Source organism: Toxorhynchites rutilus, chromosome 3 (assembly GCF_029784135.1).
Source record: "Toxorhynchites rutilus septentrionalis strain SRP chromosome 3, ASM2978413v1, whole genome shotgun sequence".
Classification (NCBI taxonomy): domain Eukaryota; kingdom Metazoa; phylum Arthropoda; class Insecta; order Diptera; family Culicidae; genus Toxorhynchites; species Toxorhynchites rutilus.
This window is the reverse complement of record NC_073746.1, coordinates 289,971,944-289,998,023: the sequence shown is the minus strand read 5'-3', so window position 1 is coordinate 289,998,023 and position 26,080 is coordinate 289,971,944. Positions and strand designations below refer to the sequence as shown.

Below are 26,080 nucleotides of genomic sequence, written 5' to 3'. Positions count from 1 at the left end.
ATTAAAATTTGATGCGGGGTGATTTGGACCGTCTGTGGGGTGATCTGGTCCAGTGTGTGTTTCATCGAAAAAGCATACTTATGTTTATGTTAAGTATTTTGGAATAATGTTACAATCAGTAACAGTGTTTTGGGATCGATACCAGGTATCTTGGCCAGATTCCAGACCAGAAAATTTGGATTGACGCCATCTCGGATTCTGCATGAATCTTTTCACTGTTGGTTGAGCATTTTCAAACACTTTTGATGCTTGGTCAAAGAAAATCCGTTCTCGATGGCCTGCGTTGCTCTTTCAAGCTCCTCCTTCTTCCAACGTTGTCTGTCCATCCTCTTCTTGTAATTCAGCGGCATCTGGAACCAATTAGAAAGTCTCAAACCTGTAGGACCAATTCACCCCACAGAAACGTGTTCATGTCACCCCACACAACACGCAAAAATTAGAATGCAATTAATTTCATTTATTGTTATCAAACTTACAGTTTCGCTACATCAAATTGTTCCTCTTCTGTAGACGAACCGAACTTTACTGCACAATACACGAAAAGTTTGTTAAATCAGCGGGAAAAACCTTAAAACCACGATCGGAAAACTCACATTTTTTGACGCTCGAAGTACTTGATGTATTTATGCTACCGTTTCTCTCTACTTGTGAAGTTTCACCAAAGTTTTTTTTACTTTAGGTATATACGGTTCAACAATAGAAGGAAATGACATTATAGAAAATCCAAGTTGAGCCGTAATTTTTGAGATAAGGGGTTGGTCCAAATCACCCCATATGACCAAATCACCCCGTGTTACCCTACTTGTATCCTTCAAACGGGTTAGATGACATAACGTGGTAGAATTCGGTACCGCATTCTGTTCAAAAATATACACAAAAATACAATTAAAGCCATTACTACCCCTTTCTTCTGTTTATTCATTCATGCAGAAGAAGACAAAGAGTAATCATGCCTACGTTGGGATGTATGCCCTCAACGCATACCATGAGTCTCGAGGTTTTGGCAGGCCTACTCCCACTAAAAGATCGCTTCAATTTATTATCTCTTCGGTTCTTCATCCGGTGTAAGGTCATGAACCCATTGGTGATCGGAAATTTTGAGCAGCTGATCGAGCTAAATTTTCATTCTGGATTCATGAGTTCATATCATGAATTCATCTCCATGCAGGTTGATCCTTCTTCGTATATCCCCAACCGTGTTTGTTTCCCTGACTACATCAATTCCTCTGTGCATTTTGATCTGTCCATGAAGGAGAAAATCCATGAAAATCCAGATTATCATCGATCGAGGATCGCTCCAACGATCTTCGATGAAAAATATAGGGGTATCAATTGTGATAATATGTACTTTACTGATGGGTCCACTATAAATGAGTCCACAGGATTTGGAGTGTTCAACGAATTTTTTAGCACCTCACACAGTCTTCAGAATCCTTGCTCAGTGTATATTGCTGAATTGGAGGCAATTCATTGGGCGCTGGACAGCGTCGCCTCACGACCTGTTGAACACTATTACATTGTAACGGATAGTCTTAGCTCTGTCGAAGCTATCCGTTCAGTGAGGCCGGAAAAGCACTCGCCGTACTTCCTTGAGAGAATACGAGAAATTTTGAGTGCTTTATCCAGACGCTGTTATGTCATTACCTTTGTCTGGGTCCCTTCACATTGCTCAATTCCGGGTAATGAGAGGGCTGACTCATTAGCAAAGGTAGGTGCAATTGAAGGCGATATTTATCAGCGTCAAATCGCCTTCAATGAATTTTATTCTTTAGTCCGCAAAAATACCATCGCTAACTGGCAACGCAAGTGGAATGAAGATGAATTGGGCCGTTGGTTTCACTCGATTATCCCTAAGGTTAGCCTCAATCCGTGGTTCAAAAGTCTGGAATTGAGTCGGGACTTTATTCGCACCTTCTCCCGACTCATGTCCAATCACTGTTCTTTAGATGCACTACTCTTTCGTTTCAATCTTGCCAGCAGCAATCTCTGTGTTTGTGGCCAAGGTTATCGCGACATCGAACACGTTGTTTGGTCGTGCGAGGTGTATCTGGTCGCCAGATCGAATTTAGAAAACTCCCTTCGGGTCCGAGGAAGACAGCCCAATGTACCGGTGAGAGATGTGTTGGCTCGGTTAGACCTTGATTACATGTCCCATATATATGTTTTCCATAAAGCTATCGATCTTCGTGTGTGATTGTCCCTATGTCCTTATACCCTCCTTTCCTTCCTTTGCGGGTAATTCGTCCCCTTGCTATAAATAGTAGAATAAGTTGAAATGTAAAAACACTATAGATATACGAACAGATTTAAGAATTGAGTGTTCATCAACATTGTTACAGTTTCCTTATACCCCATCCTTCTCCTAAAAATATGTCACCCTTCTAAACTCGAGTACACCGCGAGTAATCGGTTTTCCACCTTACTAACCATAGATGTAAGAAAATTGTTTATATATATATAGTTTTAAAATTATATTTAAGAATTCGGCTCCTTTAAACTTAAGTTACTGAGCCTGCAAAAATAAACGAATTAATAAAAAAAAAAAAAATCATGCCTGAGTCAAATCAATCTATGACTACAAAAATATATTATAGATAAAAATAGCATCATTTCCTTCGTTACCACGTTGTCCGCAACATTGTTTATAATAACTTTATAGCCCTGTGAGATCGCGATTACTCAAGCTGTCATAATCTGATTTACGTGGGTATACCCTTTCGATCTTCTAAATCAGCAGCCATTTAAATTCATTTATTGCATTTTTACATAACCAAACAACATACTCGATATTATGACATCCTGGACCATAATTACACAAATTGTTAGTAGTGAAACCTACACGATAAAAACATGAATTGAGCACAAATTGATTGGACAACATACGATATAATATAGAATTAATGCCTTTTATCGGTAAATGGAGAATAATTCATTTTACGCATCAACTCACATTATGAGCTAACGCCCGAATTTAGGCAAAAAGATATATAATGATATAAAACACAACATATGTCGAAATAACCATTTCGAGTAATATGCGTTTGAAAACTCTTAATAAATCGTTACATTTTTCGTAGAGTGCCCCCCTATATAGAGATCAAAGACAAAGACAACCTGTCGTATATAGTAGTCGAGTGTTGCAAAACTTAAATGAACAATCGGGGAAAAAGTGAGTATATATTCCAAACGTTTAAAGTAACCTCATCGATCCGCTTTAAAGCAATTTTAAACATCGATTTGCATAACACTCACAATCCGTCATCATCGTATCCTCAGTCGCTGGTGCGAAGGCAACAACAAAAAACCGGAAATATTCCGGTAACCGGTAATAAAAAATAACAATCATCGTAATGATGATTGTGAAAATATAAGCGTTTCCCATTTTTATTTTTATTCGTTTAGGGTTCGGCTTGCGTGTGCGTATTGTCCGCGCCGATACGCACAAATACACACACAATCGGTGCGGCCGGTGGCAATATTTTGAATACATCTAGACATTCATTGTTCTCATTTCCGCCAAATTTGACCAGCGAAATCAACTCGAAATGCCGCAGAACGAAAATGAACGAATCCCCGTTGGCGGCTCTCCGCAAAGCAACGTTCAATTAACCCTGGGGGAAAAAACATTTTTTTGTGTTCGCTCCGAAATATGGCTGCCGAACAAATGAGTGCTGGAATGTTTGTTTTCGAGAAAAAAAAATCCACACGTGTGCCATTTTATTGCAAATGTATGTAATTATAGTGAAAAAGGAAGTTTTGCTAATAGACGTGATCCGTTACACAAGAAAAGGTTATATTTCATCAATTATCTCCTCCCGACAACGATAATCTCACATGACACATTGGAAAACGAACTGATGTTATCCTTTTCTTCGTACCGCAGCAGATCGCCCCTCTCTGTCAGCCTATGACAGATCCAAATTAATTTTCAATGAATTATCAAGTTTTTGCCATTTCGATCCCGAGCGAAATAGCTGACCACATGTTCCGCTTCTTTTTGTTTGAATTGTTTTTAATACCACCGAGTAATTCTCTTTGGTTGCGGAACCTCCAGTATCTCGTGCTGACGACCGCACATTTTCGCGCTTTTCATGTGGTATTTTCCATTAGCTCCCAAATTGAGGGGGTCTCTCTTTATTGGCACGGAGCAATGAAAAAATAACAACGATAATAATAAAGCAAACTGAAAATACATAACAAGAGGAGGTTTCAACCATCCCGGCAATTTAAATTTAATTAAAAATAAATTAACTTAATCGCCCCTCTCGCTTATCGAACATTTTTGTCTCGTTATTTATTTATAGGTTTTTTTAAAATTATTTTCTTTCCTGGCTTCATATCAAAAATAGTCTTTTTGGTTGCATCATTTCTGTTGCTATTCATAATGCTCCGTTCAAACGAAACGTAACGAGATTCGTCAACGTAAGCCGGGATGATTCCCCCTTCCAGCTGAGTGCGTTAAATATACCGCCGGTTAATCAAATTACAGATTAATAACCATTTGACAACGAAAATGCAAATGATACACAGATGCTCCACTACACATTGGAGCTTTGTTTAATCGGAATTTGTAATTCGAATGCAATGATTGAAACTTAATCCTTACACTCCCTGTAAATTGAATGTTTGTTTCCAGAGAATGTGTGTGTATTTTTCGTGAATGTGGATTGCTGATCGTAACTTAGTATCCGCTTACATGACTGATAATCGCCTTCAAAATTTGAGCCGATGCGTAGTGGTGGCCAACACCCAGCAGAGAACGAGCGAGATGATCCAGGTGGATTGATTATTCCGGTGTCCTGGACGGCATCCGTTGGAGCCGCGATGCGTTACGCTCAGATCACGAATTTCGGTATCTGTGGAGTAATGAAAGATACAACATGAGATGGAATGTAAGTGGTTTAGTTTGGAAATGAGACAAGTAGTAATATCATTTATTTTAAGATAAATTAAATGTTGGATAGTTACATAAATAATACAATTCCAAGCCGATGCGACGATTTTCAATAAGTCAACACAAAGAGTAAAAGTGGTTAAATAGCTGGAATTATGGCGCCAAATGATTGTTCAAAGCTTGCAATACGAGGTCTGTTCAAAAAGTATCGCGGCTTTCGAATTTCGCATATTCGATTCTAGATTTTTTTGTGGCTTTATGTTGGTACTCATGTCTCTAACTTATGCTGACAAGTACGGCTATTTTGAATGTACAGTTGATTTTCGACAACTGCTTTTCTTACACGTGTTCTGGACCACTAGAAATCGGTTCTGTAATTTGTTGACATCAGTGTATTTTGAAAGTACCCTCTTTCTGTTGTGAATATTTTGTTACGATCAGTTGAGTTTTCCAAAGGTTGGGCAAGGTGGAAGCCAAGAGAACAGAATATTTTGGATTTTTATTTTACTTGGTCAACTACAAGAATCACAAAACCGTTAAATTTTTTGTAAATATACCGTGTTTGTTCTTGAGCGGACGAAATGCTGCAAATTATTGATCTGGCACGGATTTTTCGAACAGTCAATTCCCGGAAAAAGGATAATGGGAAAAAATTATTCTTTAACATTGAGGTTTCTTTAGCGTCAATAGTAAAAATTACACTAACAACTTTAAAAAAAAAATACGGCTTGGTCGTTACCGGGTTAAAATACACCTGCCCATTGGCCCGAGCAAATTGCTTGCCAAACCATGTATTTTTTGGCAAAACTTCGACATCTTCTGCTTTCATAACGTCTTCAGGGACATCAAACTTATGGTGAGCTGCTGGAAGTCTGCTTTGGCATACATCTCGTCATCCATAACGTGGCAATACGGTCTTGACAGCATCTGGGTGTAGAGTTTTCGCGCTCGTTATTTTGCCACCGTATTCTGTCGTTCATTGTGATTCGGTGACTTTTGGACTTTGTACGTAAGTAATCCTTCATTTTTTCTGTTTTTGCACGAACCGATTTGCATCGATTTAAAGCATGACTTACTGTAAATTGTACCATTCCCAGCTTCCTGCTGATGACACGATGGGAGGGGATCAAAATCCTTTATAAAATACACATTGAACTTATTTTACTCAAAGTTTCAATAGAAAATATCCAATGGGTAAAAAGTTGCAGCCATTTGAAAACGTTCCAATTTGAGTCGGGACCAGAGTTGCCATCCTTCCAGTTTTTCCTGTATATTGCCAGTTTTTTTTAGCCTGCTAGCAAAACAGCCAAAAAATCTCCAGTTTTTTTATTTATTCGGCATTTTCATGTTTTTTACTCCCCAAAATTATATTCTTTTCTTCTAGTTATTAGAATTTTACTCCACTCCCATCGAAGACCTTTATGACGAATATCGTCATTCTCTCTCTATATCCCTTTGGGGTCGATATTGGATTCCCAGAGGTTTGGTGGTCGACCAGGTCAACCATTAATTAACACAAGTTTTTATTTTCATGTTCCTGTATAAGTGGTGTTACGTGAACCAACTTGTTATAAGAACGACAAAATTTTTTGTAGAAAGTATTATTGTTGTAATTTGTGTTTGTAATTATATAATTATTATTACTTGTTATTTACTGAGTTTTATGTCTATTCTTGATGAGAGAATGATGTCAAGTAACCTCAAGTAACCAACCGCAAATTTTTTAAAACTTTAGCTATAGGGGGTCGATGGTATCACTTCATTCTGGAAAGGGGTCTCTTGTCCAAAATAGCCAAGTAGCGAGGTATCTATCTAACGAGGATAAGAGACCGAGGCGACCCAAACCTTGGCCTCAAAATAAATTTCATTGCGAAAAGAATTCATAATGAAATTTACGCACCAGTGGCGTTAATACGTAAGTACCAGTGCTACATACTGACCCTTTCAATGGATATCCTAATTTTAATTGCTAATATAAACTAAGTTGATAAAAAAAATATTTAAAATACAATTGTCCCAGCTTTTATTCAGTTTTTTTTAAATTTTCCAGTTTTTTTTGCAATTTTTCCAACTTTTTCAAAAATTTTGTTGGCATCACTGGTCAGGACAGCCTTCAATGAGGCTTGTACTGCTGTCCGCTTTCTCTCTCTCTCTCTCTCTCTCTCTCTTTTTCTCTCTCTTTCTCTCTTTCTTTCTCTCTCACTCTCTTTTTTTCTCTTCTCTTTTTCTCTCTTTCTCTCTTTCTCTCTTTCTCTCTTTCTCCCTTCCTCTCTTCTTCTCTTTCTCTCTTTCTCTCTTTATCACTTTCTCTCTTTATCACTTTTTCTCTTTTTCTCTTTCTCTCTCTCTCTCCTTCTATCTCTTTCTTAGCAGACTCACAATACGATACTGCGCGCTCGTTCGTAGTGGACACATGTAAAACTCGTACTCACTCATTTGTACTCAAGGAAATGAATACTCGTTTACCCACTTATCAACTAATAGACGACAGGATTCTCCTTGCCTATGGACAGTTACTCTATTTCGAGACGAGGAATTGTCTAAATGGAAATTAGATGTATACATATACAGCCATTCCATGCCAAACCGATATAGTGGTTCTCGGATTTTCGTTTAAATTGATAGTTTTGTTCCTTATCGGAAAATATTAGACCCGGTTTTTTTTTCATTAGGGTGCCCATTTCCATTTTAAGGTGGCACAAAAAAATCTAAATTTATAACTTTTGAATTACTGAACCAATTCAGATGATCTACAAATCAGTTTGAAGCCAATGAGCTAGCGTTCCTTAAACAAAAATTTTCGGAAAAAAAATATTTTGTTTTGTAATTATTGAGAGTATTTGTTTTTTTTATAGTCTACATGGTTTCGGAACTAAGAGCGCCATTTTTTTTATTTTTTTTTTGTAAGCTGAGCTTTTTCACATATCCAAAAATCGAAGAAGCGTTTGTTTTTCATTTTGACGTACGACTATGTATTTGAATTCTCTATAGGGCGTCACTCTAGGAAGAATGTAACGGATGAATATAACGAGCTTTTAGAAAAGATTGTAAAAAATATAACGTCCTAGGTCCCGAAATTTCTTTTCACATCTTAAAAGTATGTCAAAATGAACGGATTGCATCGCAAATCAGAGATAAAAATTTTATATAAGAAAAATATGTATGTTATGTTTCGATGTTTAGTCTTATACATTTAAATTCACGAACATAATAAAATCATCGGAACCATGAAAATGAAAAAAATGTAAGAGGTTGTATCCAACACATGACCACAATGTAACTTCGGATATTTTTTAGAACGCTGTGAAAATTTCATTTTGTGCTATTCTCAAAAGAAAAACATCTGTTGATATTACTGACCTCTAGGAAAATTGTATTACTGTCTTATTTTTGAGATTAGCGCAGCTGTCATCCTCAGTGGAGAAAGTTTTGCTACTGGCAAGTGAAACCAAATCACATACAAAATTCCAGAACGACATTTACTTTGCTGGTGACTAAATAAACGAAATCAACTGTTTCTGTTAATCTCAGTAAGAGTAGGATTGCTTCATTATGATAAAGAATAACGCAAATGCCATACTTGTTTAAGGCAGTTTTGCTCGTGGCACGCGACCACAAATAACTCATAACATTCCAGTACGGCATTCACGATTGTCTAGCTTGATATTTCACAAATAATAAAGAGACGCCCAACCTTAACGTCTGCTTCACCATAGCGTCAGTTCAATGCATTGACGCAATGTCAAAGGCAACGAAGACCTTATGATGACGGAAAACAAGTGATGTTAACTGCTTCGAATAAAGCCAAAATACTGGATATTTGTCTCAGAAGAGATCCATTATTCATACTCTAGCGCAAATATACCCCTTCTGCTATCTCTTTTCCTTGTCTATATTTATAATCACGGCTTCATAATTGGCACCACCAAACAATCGCCCATCATAGGCGATGCGATGCACGCGGGAGCAGATACTTGAAGGAGCAGACTTGAAGCAACTAAATATACACACACTTATCTCCGCTAAGAGCTCTTCTTGACAGAAGACCTTTCTGTTAACATTGCCGTTCTCGATTAGTTTAGATGTCATCCTTGATGGGGAGTTTCGATACTGTCATGTGAAACCAAATCACAAACGAAATTCCAGAACTATTATTTTCTTGGTAAGCCAATGATAGCCTAGCTTGATGATTCCCCACGCAATTGTGTAGCTCAGAACCTTATGCAATGGCGTCAGTTCGGTGTAATGATTGCAATGCCAGATACATCAGCTAGTGAGTAATTTGGTGGCGTCCACAGCTCAATCCGAATCGAAGACATGTGATGACACAAAATAAGGAAGAACAAACGATGCTCATTGCTTTGAATACAGAATGATACTGAAAGTTCCTTCCTTGTTGAATTAACGAGACTTTAAACTTCTTCATTTCATTCGTCTCTAGCCTTGAAAAAGGCCCTTGGCGAAAACTTCTGTTAAATTACTCCACCTCACTACCTTGAGAAAGGCATTCGATCCCCCGCCAAGGCCCGCCCAGCAAACGATGTGCACCGGTCGAATGTCCCATGAAGAATAAAAGTTTGCCTCAGCGAGATCCACTTTTTATACTCTAGACAAATATTCCCCTTCATTGCTCGTCGATAAGTTGCTAGTTATTGACGACACGGGTAGGAAAGCTGCGGCAGAACAAATGTATGGTAAAATCTAAGTACTTCTAGTTTTCATCAATTTAAACCATTTACACACCAGGGGATTGTAATGTATAGCATATCAAACAAATCTCAGTGAATTCCGATTCGTTTGGTATGTAAATTGCCAAAAGCCGTTCGCGGTAAAAATAGTTGTTAACGTTAACTTTATTAAAGTTTTTTAATAACGAAACAGTATTAAAAAATCACAAATATAAAAAAAACACGAATACGAACACATTTCAAAGCAGTACTGGGTTTCAAAACTTATTTAAAATATTCCTACATATCTAATTACCAAAAAATATACCGCACAATGCTCTAACACGCTGAAAAAAACACATATCAAGAACACGTATGGTTAATGTTGAACATTATGTTTTAATGGATCTGAAAAAGAAATCGAAATTTCGAAATACCAAAAAAATGAATTTGCGATAATTTGTTTTATGTTTTGTCGCAGTACATCAAAGAAGATGCAATTTTAATTTTTTTTCCAATTTTCTCTTCCAAGGCTATTGAGAATGGCATGCGAAAAATCTAAAGTACGTTTTTAATCATAGATCCTATGGTAAACCACATAGGGGTTCAGAAAATACCCAAAATTTCTTATTTGGTCCCTTATACAATATTCACCATAGAGCTGGTGATTCGGTTTGGGTGCACATTTTACTTCCTCATCCAGCCAGGCCCTTTATACAAACTCGTATTTGCGCGTGGATATTCAACATTCTTTTTCATACTAGTAATATCAAAATCATTATTTTCGAGGCGACTAATCAAGTATCTACGTGTTGCTCCCGATAGGGCACCTAAACACTCAACAAGAGTCGTGCGTGTGCTCCAGCCTCAGATTCTTGAAATATGGCAGTGTAATAGGATTCTTCTTTTTGGGCGAAAAAATAACATGTTTAATACTATAAGATATGTTGTTTACAATGAATTTTAATATTGCTTAAGGTGGTTCCCTATTGTTGCGTAAAAAGGTTTCTTTTGTTTAAGTTTTAGCAAAACACATAAAACTGATAGTTTTATAAACATCGCTTTTCTTGATCTGATGATTTCGGGATTAACTTCGTTATGGAAATGAACATTTATCCGAAATTGGGTGTTAAATGTATATTTACTGTGGAGTAAATTCTATTGTCGCCTTACTGTATCAATAGTACAACCATACAGGGCCTGATTCTCGAATACACTTCACGGTGGAAACGAAATAAACGGCACGCCATTGAACTACGTTTTACGGGTTAGTGAAGTGTCGAAGATAACGATGAGTTTTCAGGCAGAATGAGCACAAATAAATAAAAAATCATAAATGAAAATTAACTTCTTCGTATCAAACTGGTATTCAATGTGAGTGGAAAACTTTGTTTTCTTCATGTGATATAATAATCTCATACAAAAATTTCATCTGAAGATAATTTGATGTTATAATGATAAATTTAGTGGGAAACTAATCTCGTATCCAAATGTCGACACCGTACCGTTGTCATCGCGAATACGTTTCATTCCGTTTCCACCGTGAAGTGTATTCGTAGTGTATTCAAGAATCAGGCCCACAGTCTTCATTAAAAATGCATTAAAGCTGCCTTAGCGAGCCCTTCCCTTCCAACCATAAGCAGCAGTTGATCCTGATTAAAATCGTTTAATGAGTTTCAAGCAAAGGTGAAACAGCTGAAAGCAGCCCGATTGAAAGTAAAAAATGCAGGTCCCAGTTAGCACCTTGCGCGGTGAGGTAATAAAATATTACTCAACCGAATAGCAGCAGATCACGTGCGTCTCCTCGAGAATTTTCCACTCTTTCTCTATGTTTTCATTTCTTCAACCAATTTCCTCGGCACTGCCTGTCTGTGCAATTATTTGTATTTCATTTAAACTGTATCGCTGCGGGTACCCACCTGTGTTTGACGTGGTGAATAAAAAACTTTCGGAGAAATCACTCCATCCGTAGCGGTTCCTGGTTGAGCAGCGGGGTGGCAGGGAGCAGTAGGTTGCAGGTTTTTTTCCACATTCGTGCCATGAGGGCATCCCGCGTTGGTTGAGCATCATGCGAGGGAGAAGGGGTACCGCCGTTTCCAGGATCATCCCGAGTGTGTCCCGTTTAATTACGTTTCGAATAGAGAGGTGTTGAAGCATGAATCCATTCGGTGTGGCACAAGCGTGCGGCAATATGTATAACAATGGAAGAGAAAAAGCAAGTTTGGAGTGAATTAATTTTGCACGTTAATTGAATTGGTAATTTAACTTTTTTTTCTTTCTGAATTACATGCGACGTTGTTTGCGATCTGCTAGAATATTATTTTCGAAATCGATCTATCTAACATCGGTTTAGTAATGATCGAAACAGAACAACGAAAAGCCAAACCATTTCAAGATTTACGGCTATTAATATTCAATTTTTCCCAACTGTCGAACCGAACGCCATATGCTGAATATAGATTATCCGACCCCAATGGAAAATGGGCTATTATTCCATCGATTTGCAGCGAAAAGTGGGACGGGGTGGTGATTTCGGGGTTAGTCGCCTGGCACATCCTTGTTTTCAGTCTGAAGCGGACCGAGACCCGCATACGGCTATAATAATTTGTCATCCGTAATAGCTGTCACTCCAGCCTCCAGAGGCTGGATGCAAAGAAGAATACCCCCACTTCTGACGGCCGCGTTCGATGTCGATTCTCACTTTTATTCAATCAAGCACGTTTCCAGCATTTCTTGCTTGAACCTTCATGCGGCTATGTCTGTGTGGGTATGCATCAATAATGATGTACGAGCATGACGTTCGATTCTGTCCCTTTTCACCGATTCGGGACTGGCAGTGGAGCAAAAAGCCGTCAGATCTTGTGCCCGAGTTGGGAAATGAAAAACCACATCAGCATTGTCACACACGTCTGGAGCACACGGGCACAGCCAATACGGAGGCTGATTACGAACTGTGGTCAGCCCGTTGGCATAGTGCAGTAGACCGAAGGAGTTTAGAGCGAAACAGTATAGGGGTGGGATTGTTCCACGTACAAAATCAAATGAATCAAAATAATACCAGCGATAAATGCATATTGATAAATAAAATTGAGATAGTGTAATATATATTTCCCCGGATCTGACAACCGCTGCCCGCAGAACAATCATCAAACGTGTTTAAATAGAACAAAGAAACAATTCTTCTCCTCAGGGTACATTCCTGTATCGCCTACAAGCCATCGTATACGTCAATAATTACCTCGATTGCACTCGGGCTTCGTACTGCTGATCCGACTCGAGACCACGCAGCAGATAGCTCGTGCCCTGGGTGTAGTGGTGAGAGTACGGGAACGCCGGCAGCACCACGTCCCGCCAGTCCGTCTTGGACCACTTGTGGTGCACATTGTGACCGTTGTACGCGTTGTTGTACGAGTAGGCATCGAACGAGGTTATCTTCCGGTCGTACTCCAGCATCTGCTTCAGCGGGGGAAAAAAAGGTTGGTTCCATTCCACAAAAGAGCAGCAGTCGGCGTCATCGTCAGTGATGAATAGGACGTGTAACATTCGTTTGAGACGATGAGATTCAGTGCGATGGTGGGTCGGGTTGGAAGATAAAAAATGGCACATGTACCAAGAGATAGAAAGATACAAAAAGTAGAGAGCGAGCGAAAAAGCATCAGAGATTGAATTAATGTTGCGTTATTATGACAGGCTACGGTTTTTCTGGATTAAGGAAATTACGTTTCACATGTCGGTGCATCCGCCGGGCGGCACGCTTCATACCACAAGGGGACAGACGAACAGAATGAGAGAAAATTGAGGCGATCACGCAAAGCCACAAGCAAAGTCCTACAGCACACCAGTCGGTAGAACATGAATCTTAGTGGGGATTATTGCTAGAGTGGCTTGCACGGATTGCACTTCCGGCTCGGATCTGCTCCATAGCACACCGGAGGCACACAGGATCAGACGGAAACTGATTTCATTTAATGTCGAATCAAGGATGGTAATCCGAGAAGTGATACACGGGATTGGCCCGGATGCAAGTTCTGAATATCTGTTCATTTTGGGACAAATGAATCCTGGTTAGTTAATTTGGGAACAAATTGACAATAGACCTGTCTGTGATGTATTAGAAAACCAAGACACCAGACAGAATACTATCAATTTGAAAACAAATGAAGAGGTTCGTTAGTAGTTTATAAAAGAGGAGATATAAAATTGCTACGCAGTTTGCAACAGAAGCTGAAAAGCGAAATAAGGAGTGCAGCGGCGTTGTGAGGGTAGACACCGCCCCCGGAAAACTATGAAAACGGCGCCCCAAAAAATATCACTTTTTTTCGATTTTTTACGTAGGATTACGTCGATCGTGAAAAATGTCCAATTTCAAACGCCTTTTCACTAGTTTTGAGATTTACCAGCTTCGCTTATTCTCAAGTCAAAACTTTGCCTTGCGTGCTTTAGCTAAAGCAAAACGATCCACTATGGCATTTAAGGGGGGGACCCCTGTCTGGAAGGTCGAAACATAATGATCGTAATTCGTAATTCTTTTTTTTTTGGGATGTTAGGAATAAAGTAAAGTGTTCGGATATTTTGGTTATTGTTTAAGTTATATTTGAAGGTGCATTTTCCATTTTTTGGGTGCACGAATAATAATTATTACGCTGTTGACAGCTGGATCCGTAGATGTTGTCTGAAAATCGGTACCTTACTGGTGGTATCGGTTCGGATGTAACGGGGTGTCGCAGATCGAATTCCAATTAATATTCTGAAGCTTTAGGACAATACCTAAATCGTTACATAGGGGCTTTTAAAAATTCGAAAAGTTGCCAAAATAGCGCCCATTTTTGTTAAAAATGAGTTATTTTTCATGAGAAATCGGTTCTTAGAAGCTCATAAAAATCGAAAAAATGAGATATTAAAAAACAGCTATGTAACGCTTTAGACAATTCACGTTTACACGCTGATAAAGATATTCAGCCAAATAGGCCGAGTAGATCCTGAGATATCGATACCACCAGTTGAAAAAAAACATGGTTTCGAGAAAAACTCGTTTAAAAATTCATACTGCAACACAATATCCCTTGAGGTGACCTTATACTGTGGCTGTAACTTCCCAACGAAATCAAATATCGAAAAATCCTTCTGGGACAACATTTTTGAGCGCATAAGCTTCCTAAAAATGCAAAAAAGAAAAAAACATTTTTTTCAAATTTCCAGACCGGGGTTACCCCTCAAATTAAGATCTGCTAACGAGATAATAGACTGATTGAGATAATAGACAAACCATTGAGTCGATCTTGGTTCATTTCAGTACGCAGATAGTTTTTAATCAATTTAAGCTTGGAGAAACTGCGTAGCGCCGTCTGGCTGTTAGGATGGAGAGAATATCCGAGAATAATGTTCAAGATGCCTAAAGGCATCGAAGAATTCAGATCAGGGAATAGGTTCATCATCTGCGTCTTGAACAAATCCATCTCTGATACGAATTACTCTGTATCATCGTCTGAAGAATACTTCTGTCCGAAATTTGACGCAGTCTGCTTCAATTGATCCATGCTCATAGATGCTAGTCCGTCTCCCGTTATAAATGAAAAATCTGATACGATATCTGCTATAGCATATTTTCGCTTTCCGTGGTCGAATAGCTTTAAAATTGCCAGGGATACTATGTTGAATACACAGATGGTTCCTTCTTCATCTCCGAGAATGATGCACGCAATGCTTTGAGGAGTTTACGTTGTTATTTCTTAAATATGTTAGTTGAAATGAAAATTTAAAGTCTGTTTAATTCAGTAAAAGTTCAGCCCCGTACACAGTGGCACTATTGTGTTTGGCCGAATCTGTTAAATGAGTGAGTACAAAAAAGATGGAACAAATGGGCCTTGAATCCCGCTTGAATACCGTTTTGACGACCATCTTGTATCGGAATGCCCTTTCAACGATACTCCCAAATTCCCAAAGTACATTCGAACGTATAGTTAAACTGCTGAAATATTTCAACATCTCTTGTATAGTTCCAAAGAACGTTATCATTGCTGCTTGCGTGTACTCCGACGAGATTTAAACTGTGGGTAGCACAGGGAACGAAACGAGCTAGATTTTTTTTTTATTTTTTATTTAAATCGTTTATTTTACAGGCTCAGGCTCCACACTCTCAATCACACTCTCAATCACACTCATCACACTCAATTCTTAAACCTATCTTATATCTAATATGTATTTACATTTCATCTTATTCTTAAGAACAATCACACACGAAGATCGATATATATGCTTTAAGGAATACATATATTTGGGACATGTAATCAAGGTCTAACCGAGCCAACACGTCTCTCACCGGCACATTGGGCTGCCTTCCTCGGGCCCGAAGGGTGACTACTAAATTCGATCTGGCGACAAGATACAGCTCGCACGACCAAACAACGTGCTCGATGTCGTGGTAACCTTGGCCACAAACACAAAGATTGTTGTCGGCAAGATTAAAACGAAAGAGTAGCGCATCTAACGAACAGTGATTGGACATGAGTCTGGAGAAGGTGCGAATAAAGTCCCGACTCAAGTCCAGACTTTTGAACCATGGTTTGAGGCTAACCTTAGGGATAATCGAGTGGAGCCACCGGCCCAATTCATCTTCGTTCCATTTGCGTTGCCAGTTAACTATGGTATTTTTGCGGACTAAAGAATAAAATTCATTGCAGGCGATTTGACGCTGATAAATTTCGCCTTCAATTGCACCTACCTTTGCTAATGAGTCAGCCCTCTCATTACCCGGAATTGAGCAATGTGAAGGGACCCAGACAAAGGTAATGACATAACAGCGTCTGGATAAAGCACTCAAAATTTCTCGTATTCTCTCAAGGAAGTACGGCGAGTGCTTTTCCGGCCTCACTGAACGGATAGCTTCGACAGAGCTAAGACTATCCGTTACAATGTAATAGTGTTCAACAGGGCGTGAGGCGACGCTGTCCAGCGCCCAGTGTATCGCTGCCAATTCAGCAATATACACTGAGCAAGGATTCTGAAGACTGTGTGAGGTGCTAAAAAATTCGTTGAACACTCCAAATCCTGTGGACTCATTCATAGAGGACCCATCAGTAAAGTACATATTATCACAATTGATATCCCCATACTTTGCATCGAAGATCGTTGGAACGATCCTCGATCGAAGATAATCTGATGTTCCATGGATATCCTGCTTCATGGACAGATCAAAATGCACAGAGGAATTGATGTAGTCAGGAAAACAAACACGGTTGGGAATATACGAAGAAGGATTAACCTGCATGGAGACGAATTCATGATATGAGCTCATGAATCCAGAATGAAAATTTAGCTCGATCAGCTGCTCAAAATTTCCGATCACCAATGGGTTCATAACCTTACACCGGATGAGGAACCGAAGAGATAATAAATTGAAGCGATCTTTTAGTGGGAGTAGGCCTGCCAAAACCTCGAGACTCATGGTATGCGTTGAGGGCATACATCCCAACGCGATACGGAGACAAAGATACTGAATTCGCTCGAGTTTAATGAGGTGTGTTTTGGCAGCTGATTGAAAACAGAAACTGCCATACTCCATCACTGAGAGAATAGTTGTTCGATACAACATTATAAGATCTTCGGGATGGGCTCCCCACCAGGTGCCGGTAATTGTACGGAGAAAGTTTATTCTTTGTTGGCATTTTTTACTCAGATACCTAATATGGGCCCCCCAAGTACATTTGGAGTCGAACCAGACCCCAAGATACTTGAATGACATAGCATGAGTGATCGGTTTACCCAAAAGTTGAAGCTTTGGTTTTGCTGGTTTATGCTTCCTAGAAAAAACCACCATCTCTGTTTTCTCCGTGGAGAATTCGATCCCTAGCCCAATGGCCCAGGTTGAAAAATTGTTCAAAGTATCTTGTAAGGATTCTTGCAGGTCGGATTCGTTTGATCCTACGACAGACACCACTCCATCATCTGCAAGTTGTCTTAGGCTGCAATTTTGTGTAAGGCAATTGTCAATGTCGCTTACGTAGAAGTTGTACAAAAGGGGGCTTAAACATAAGCCATGGGGGAGTCCCACGTAAGAGACCCGACTTACTGCCGAACCTCCGTGAGAAAAGTTCAAATGTTTCTCACAAAGCAAGTTATATAACATATTATTCAATAGAGGCGGCAGACCCCGAGATTGTAATTTGTCTGACAAAACCTCTATTGAAACAGAATCAAAGGCCCCCTTTATGTCCAAGAATACTGAAGCCATTTGTTTTTTTTCGGCGTAAGCCATTTGAATTTCTGAAGAAAGCAACGCAAGACAATCATTCGTCCCCTTGCCCCTGCGGTACCCATATTGTGTATCTGAGAGTAGGCCATTCGTTTCAACCCATCGATCAAGGCGAAACAAGATCATTTTCTCCAACAATTTCCGTATACAAGACAGCATTGCTATTGGGCGGTACGAATTGAAGTCGGACGCGGGTTTTCCGGGTTTTTGAATAGCTATAATTCGCACTTGTCTCCAATCATCTGGAACAATATTATGCTCCAGAAACCGATTGAATAAGTTCAACAAGCGATGTTTCGCCACATCAGGGAGATTTTTCAGCAAGTTGAACTCAATTCTATCCGATCCCGGAGCAGAATTGTTACATGAAAGGAGAGCAAGAGAGAATTCTACCATCGAAAACTCGGAATCAAGATCGCACCTATCTTGTGGTATATCTCGAATAATTCTTTGCACTGGAGCGGAATCGGGACAAACCTTTCGTGCAAAATTAAAAATCCATCGATGTGAATATTCCTCGCTTTCATTGGATGAAGAGCGATTTCTCATGTTTCGAGCCACTTTCCATAATTTTTTCATTGACGTTTCTCGTGATAAACCTCCCACGAAATTTCGCCAATAAGCACGTTTTTTCCCTTTGATCAAGTTTTTAAATTGATTTTCAAGGTCCAAATACGTTTGAAAATTCTCAATGGTTCCACGTTTCCGAAAAGCTTTAAATGCATTCGATTTATCTCCATAAAGCTTGGAACACTGGCCATCCCACCATGGATTGGGAGGCCTTCGACGAATAGTGGAACCTGGGATGGGTTTCGTTTGAGCGCGAACCGCGCTGTCATAGATCAAACGAGAAATGAAGTTATACTCCTCCAATGGAGGCAAACCATCTCTGGAATTGATGGCTAGAGCAATCGCGTCCGCATATTTTTTCCAGTCAATGTGTCTTGTTAGGTCGTATGCCATGTTTATTGATTCAGAAGAGTTCAACCCATTGGTGATAGAAATTTTGATTGGCAAGTGATCACTACCGTTGGGATCCTGGATTACATTCCACTTGCAATCTAACGATAGTGAATTCGAGCAAAGCGAGAGGTCAAGAGCACTTGGTTTAGCAGGAGGTTTAGGTACACGTGTTGTTTCCCCAGTGTTCAAAACGGTCATATTGAAGCTGTTACAAAGGTCATATATCAACGATGAACGATTATCGTCGTACGGTTCCCCCCAGGCAGTTCCGTGAGAGTTGAAGTCTCCCAAGATCAATCGTGGCTCAGGAAGGAGTGAGCACATGTCAACAAGTTGCTTGCGGCTAACCGCAGCTCTCGGAGGCCAATACAAGCTGACTATACAGAGGTCTTTGCCTCTGATGTTTGCATGACAAGCAACAGCTTCGATCCCTCCAATAGGTGGAAGGTCAATTCTAAAAAATGACTGACACTTATTGATCCCCAATAGTACCCCTCCGTATCTGTCATCGCGGTCCAAGCGTATTATATTAAAATCGTGGAAAGAGAGATCATTTTGAGAAGAGAGCCAGGTTTCGGATAGAGCCAAAACATCACAATTGAGTTTATGAATTAGAAATTTGAATGTATCCAATTTAGGGATAAGACTACGACAATTCCACTGTAAAACAGTGATATCTCCGACCTCTCTATTTAAATTAAACATCAAGAGAGATAATCATTGCAAGGAGGGGCCATGTTTGCATCAATTGCTGCAAAATTGTCTTTAGTACTGGAAGCATTGCGGTGACAATGGTTCTGATGGAGTCGGAAACATTAAAACACGTGAAGATTTGATCCACAAGGTCAGACAACTTTATAAATCCCGATTGGGAAGTTGAACTTGACGGAAAAACAGGGACAGTTGGGGTTTTTGATGTCCCCTCGAGTGCTGGGTCGTTCGAAGGTGAACTATTACCACGGAGGCCAGGAGGGACCTGATTTTGCTTATCCGCTGCACTCGATTTTTTGGGCAAGCTAACAGGGGGTATCACCGGAGGGACTTGTCCTTGAACTTTGGGAGTGGTCACATTTTTGCGCCGGGGATTCCCTTGAGAAATAAACGGCGTGCCCCCGTTAGCTGTATCCGCTTCCATTTCGTCAACTGGCAACGTAGCGAAGACATTGTGTATTGATTGGTTGTTATTCTTGAGCCAGTGGAGAAGCGCCCTTCAAAATTTCTGCGAAAGTGCGTTTAGAGCGTTCCCTCAAAGAGCGCTTCTGTTTCTCCCAGCGAGCCTTGTATGTTTCACAAGCTGAGAGCACGTGTGGGGATCCCCCGCAATATGGACACTTATGCTCAGTCACACTGCAGGATTTCCCCTCATGTTGTTCTCCGCAAATGGCACATCGTTCTTTATTGGCACAATAAGCAACTGACCTGATCAACTGACTTGCACTTTAGACAAGTCATTGGCTTTGGAATAAAAATTCGCACGGCTAACCACAATTTATCTACCATCACGTAGTCAGGGAGAGCTGAACCAGCGAAGGTGACTCGAAACGAGTTGGACGGCGTAAATTTCTTTTCTTCTCCTTCATGGGAGACTGTTCCGAGCTGGCGGCAACCCAAGATCTTAACTGTCGTCGAGGGCAGTTTTTTAAAACGGCCGGTACCTTCACTCGTAATGTATTCGCACGTCAAGCCCGTTTCGGTTATCACACCCTCAATTTCGACTATGTGAGAGGGAATGTAGACCCGATACTCAACCTGAAGAAAACAACCCAGGGACCAGTTCCGGGCGCATCTTCTGGATAGACCTTTACACGGGGAGTGGAAATAAAACAGGGGGGAAGGCGAGGACGGGGATTGAGAGTGGGAAGACGAAGGTTGAGAAGGAGCGGGAAGAACAGAGGGAGAAGACGAGGTTGAAGGTAGAGTGGGATCGTTAAGGGCAGATGGGAGATTTGCTAGTTTTTTGGAGGGAGGCTTGGTAGGGTTAGCTGACTCGTCCCCAGAAGAAGTATCTTCCGTATTTGGTACGCGTTTGAGTGACTTTTTTTTATCACTTAGGAGGGAACTAGAGTCAGAGACCTCCATATCCGAAGGTCCCCCACCCTCTGCCATTTTAAAATTGGCACTTATATTCTAAGTATTTTTTTAAATAATATTTCACAATAATAATAATTCACAAAAACAAACAAAAAAAAACTTATAATTAATAAATATTTTCTCTCACTATATTCAATCTTATTCACCTATGAACGCACTCCAGTGCAGATGAACGGGAGCGTGCTGAAAGCTCGTTGGTGGTGGGAATGTGCCTACGACACCACTACACACAGTCGTCGGTGAAAGCTTACCCGCACTGTCATTGTTGGCACGATGACTCGGCGAAATCTCCAATGTCGGCGAAGCAGCGACAAAACAAAAAACAATGCTTGGCTTTCCGAGGATGAAAGCCTCTATCCACTTGCAGGCAGGGCACTTCACTCACTATCCAGATAGCGAAATGAACTCTTCAGCGGCAAAAAAAACAACAATCACGCGGTAACCGATAACGGAACTTGGACGCGACTTTCCTTCGTCTGGTTACTTCGGGCAATCCGCGAATTGTCTTAAAAGCTTCCGATATTTATCGCTACTTTCACCACTAGCAGTCAAGAATAACTCTGAAAAACCAATCGTAACTGTTGTTCCGTGATTTGAGATTAAAGTTGAAGACTAGGAGCGAAAAATGTTACATTGGAAGTTTTGTCTGCCCGCATTTGCACATTGGACATATTACGTTGCACGACAAAAAATTTAAACTAACTTCTAAGCAACAATCCAAATAACAGCATTTCATTCTAAAGGCGAATTATTATTGTTGTAACGAGCTAGATTGTTAAGCTTGTTTTTCAACACTTCACAATGAAGATAAATTTACGCGATTTTTTTGTTTTTGCCAACCAATCAGAACGAAGCTCGGGATCTCTAGCGAAAGAGCGAAAAAAGATAGAACCTCCCAAGCTTTTGCTGCGAAAAAATACGAATTTGTTTTGTTTTGACAGTAGCTTCTGCTCACATTAGAAAATTGAAACAAGGCAATCAAGATAGGAGCAACGAGATACAAAAAAATAATCGTTTTGGGTTGAATCTAGGACACGACCGCATATTTTCGACGTAGAACTACGAAACTGTATTATGTAATCCACTTGTTTACCACTTCGAATATTATTTTAGAATGCATCGAAATTTTTGTAATAGATTATGTTCTTCGGTGCAAATAAATTTAATGAACGTCATTTTACGTTTGATATGATGCCCAAGACTACCAAAATATTTGAACGGAAAAATTGTCAAACGATCATTGTATTTTACATTTCCCTCTGAAATTATTGCACATCTCATGTTTACGTAGTTCTCGAACCGCGAAAGTTTATTCACCTCTAGTATCTGAAATGACAATTTTCCCAGGCTTCTCAGTTTAAAAGTACGTTTTAGGGAAACATATTCCGGTCTGCACAAGGACAAGCGAGTACAAAAGTACTCAACACCATAAAATACCCCCGACTTGCATGTATTTGCAAAGCGGAATTCCCCCAGGCGCATGAATTTTGAAGTCCGTGTTAGGGAAACACAGCTCGGTGGGAACAAAAATACTGCCGACTTGTATATATATTTGCAAAGCGGAATTCCACAGGTACATCGATTTTGAAGTCTGTGTTGGGGAAACCGTAAAACTGGCCAATCAAAGTATTATTTTTAGATAACGCTTAACATTTTACAGTTATTTAATTGTTCATCTCAAGAAAAATAACATTTTATCAATTGTGAGAGACGCGTAGAATTATTTCCTATCAATTGATGCAAACATCTTTCCGATCTATTAAGAAATGTTCGAGTTATAAGCATTCGAAATATTCGAAATATTCATGAATTGACACCGTTTAGAGATTAGCGAATTGTAATGTATAGCATATCAAACAAATCTTAGAGTATTTTCGATTCGATTGGTATGCAAAACATGACAATTCGTTCACAGTGAAAATAGTTAATCACGTTAAGTTTATTTCATAAAAACGTGACCTGTTTTCTGATTTGGCACCCTTCCTGAAAGACGTAGTTCTACGTCGAAAAAATCTTGCTCAGCTTCACATCGATAGAACGATATAAGTAATATTAACACCGTGAGTTAATACAGCATTGTATACTCGTTTTTTGGCGAATTATGTGACTCATTTGTTCTAAATGTGCTTGATCTTGAAAAGGGTGTCATCTTTTCATAATATTTTCACAGAACGTAACATTCCCTGTGATTTGATAAATTTTCAGTTTGAATGACTGGATTTAAGTGCTCACAATCGTTAAGTCATTTTTCGCAATCGAAAAAAAATTGTTCTAAGCATTTTTGCACCAAAAAAGCACCATTTTTGCACAAAGGAAGCATAAAACAGCGTGCAATAACACACTGTAAAACATCCAAGGTCTTTTATTTTTTTTGAAAAACTATATTGCGCCCAGTTGGATCCATTCCGATTTGGGAAATCGAGAACTCGCCCAGGTGATTTTGTTCCAGGGTATTCAATTTGGCGAAAATCAAAGAGAGGTTATTGGTTTCATGTACTACTACTCATGATATATGATTTTTTACTCAATTGAAAGTTGAAATATAATACGGGGAATAAATTACTATTGAAAGTTTTTGAGTTTTTGGCGCCCCAAAGAGTCGGCGCCCCCGGCAAATGCCGGTTTTGCCACCCGCACACTACGCTCCTGACATATATTTACGCCATGTTTTGTTTACTTAACAGTTCGATTGAAAAGTTTATAAGGTAACACAGTAAAACTTTTTTTTTTTTGCAAAATTAAATTTTATTATTCAACATATTATACTGCGATTATAGCGATCTTGCAACTTTTCGATACCATTGTTATAGTACTCTTTCGGTTTTTTCCTAAATAGACCTCAGTTTCGGTAATAACTTCATCGGTATTAAATTTCTCTCTTCATGTCTGCGAACATAAAATAGTGGCTCCCAAAGTCAGATCTGGAGAATACGGTGGATGTGGAAGCAATTCGAATTCGAATGCCAAATTCATCCAATTTTGCCATCGTTTTCATTGATTTGTGATTTTTCTATTTTTTTCATAATAACAAAAGTTGCCGCACTCTCAATACTGTAACTCACGAACCAATCGACCGATTGCTGTCAAATTTTGAAGATGGTGCTTTGTGATAGTCAAGTAGATTTTTCTGCAAGAGGCGCCATCTAGACGTGAATCTTATGAACCTTAGCCGAACTGTTATTAAAAACATCACAGCAGTTTATTTGTTCACGTTTGAAAAGTTGTTTTCAGGATGACGTGGATCGAATTGGAAACTAAAAAAAAGTTTTGGACATTTTGTGCAAAATAATTTGGCACCAGCATCGGAATGATCCATTTAAAAAGATAGATGATTTGAAAACCTACAAGAAGCAGAAAGTACCCAGACAAACTCCGGAATAGCAACATCGTGCTTATACGGGGGACTCGAAAGTTTCATGAGCGTATTATGGATAATCCTAACCACTGCATTTTGATGGACGACGAGATGTATGTCAAAGAGGACTTCAAAATGCTGCCGGGGCATCACTTTTACACAAAATCAGTTGGGGAGAGTGTACCGACTACGGATACAAGTTGTTGCGGTGGATAAATCCGGACAAGAGTCTGGTCAGCTATTTGCACATTGGGCTTGCGATATTCTGTTATTCTCATCAAAGGGACAATTAATTCTTAAATTTATTTGGACGAATGCGTTTCGATTTTTTAAAGATTGAGGTTCATTTTCGGTACACTCCTTACTCTTCCATGATCAAGTGTGAATCAATATTTACTCTCCATCATTTGAGTGTCGTACTAGTCGTAATTATTTTCCCTTTATAGAGTAGTGATATATATTAAGTTTCTAAAAGCTAAACAAGTAACTACTTTCAGTTCCACAGTACACTTTATTCGATAAGTTTGTTCCTGCCATTTTGTAGTATTGTATATATTATATATTTATATTTCAAAAAGCATAATTTTTAACTACAATTGAATCTTGTCGCTTTCATTGTGCATACCAGGCAACTGACTTGCATAGGTGACAACTATAAACGAAAGTTATCAAATTACTATAAGTTTGAACAGTTCGTTCCACTTATGAAAGCGAATGAGCAGTTTTTTTGACAGACTATTTTTAACATTTTATCGAACACCAATATTTCAATTGCATGCGCATGAACGGTCGGCCGCTCAGCCACAGATTTTACCCTTGTTTCAACATGCTCAAATATATTTTTTTATATTTCTTTCTGGAATGCTGAGGAATTTTCACATAACATATGCCAAAACCAGAGAGGCTTTTCTTTCGTTTTTGAGTTATGATTTTCTTTTTCCAACACAAAAATTCATAACTTTTGATCTACTGGACCGATTCAGATGATCGACACATAAAATTAAAGCTAATTAGATAGTCTTTTTTAAAAAACATTAGACTTGCGAAAAAAATGGATTTTGATTTCATAATTATTTATTGTATTAGTTTTTCATAATTTACATAGTGTTGAATCCGTACCTTTCGTTTCCTACGTTGTGTTGTCCTTCTTTGTTGTTTTCCGCTCACTTCACTTTCTTTCTAGTTCGCTTTCAAACCTTTACAAAAACCTTTCCCTTTTCCACTGTTTTATTTCTCCTTTCAAAACACGTCCTATTCTGTTGAATCTGTTTGCGAACTGAATGTTTATTCCAACAAAACGTCAATACAAATCAGCGGCGAAAATACAGTGTTGCCAGACTGGGTGGGTTATTATCCCTTAATCGGGCGAGATTTTAATTTGCTGCATGGGCTATGCAGATGCTTGCATAGTGTATCATAAACATACCCGCCGCCTTGAATTAATTCAACAAATGCAAACAATGCTAACTAGTCTAACTGGTAAGTACTACTGCTAACAAATTCATAATTTTTTTCTATTTTAACTAATATTTTTCATATTTTTCAGGTGATTTCAGGCTTCGATGGTGATTCCTTCCTCGGACGGTGCAGATGCGACCGGCAGCAGGCAAATTTTGGTAATAGGACGGGTAATTATTCCCCGTTGAGTACGCAGTGTAACAACTCGAGTGATGTCATCCATTCCAGGGCGAATTGAAACGATTCTGGCTAGTGGCCAACGAACCGGAGGCAGATGCTCGTCAACGATGACTACCATTCTTCCGGGCTGGATATCGTTGTTACGGGCAGCCAGCTTCGTGTCCTTCTGAAGCTCCTGCAGGTATTCTTTTCTTCAGTGGACCCAAAACTGCTGAACGTGC

At 39.3% G+C, this 26,080-nt stretch overlaps 1 protein-coding gene across 4 annotated transcripts in view; it reads right to left on the bottom strand.

Moving 5' to 3' along the window:
- Positions 1-3,691: 3,691 nt before the first annotated feature.
- Positions 3,692-26,080, bottom strand: part of LOC129780464 (hemicentin-1-like) — a 366,959-nt gene continuing 344,570 nt past the window's right edge. For 2 of the 4 annotated variants that reach the window (XM_055788773.1, XM_055788774.1), the window contains exons 9-11: positions 12,800-13,017; positions 11,481-11,539; positions 3,692-4,856 (exon numbers count right to left, since the gene is read on the bottom strand). In XM_055788773.1, the coding sequence (XP_055644748.1) occupies positions 4,714-4,856; positions 11,481-11,539; positions 12,800-13,017 (420 nt within the window). In that variant the 3' untranslated portion in view covers positions 3,692-4,713. The remainder of the gene's footprint in view (positions 4,857-11,480; positions 11,540-12,799; positions 13,018-26,080) is intronic. The other 2 variants (XM_055788775.1, XM_055788776.1) reach the window with 1 other exon arrangement.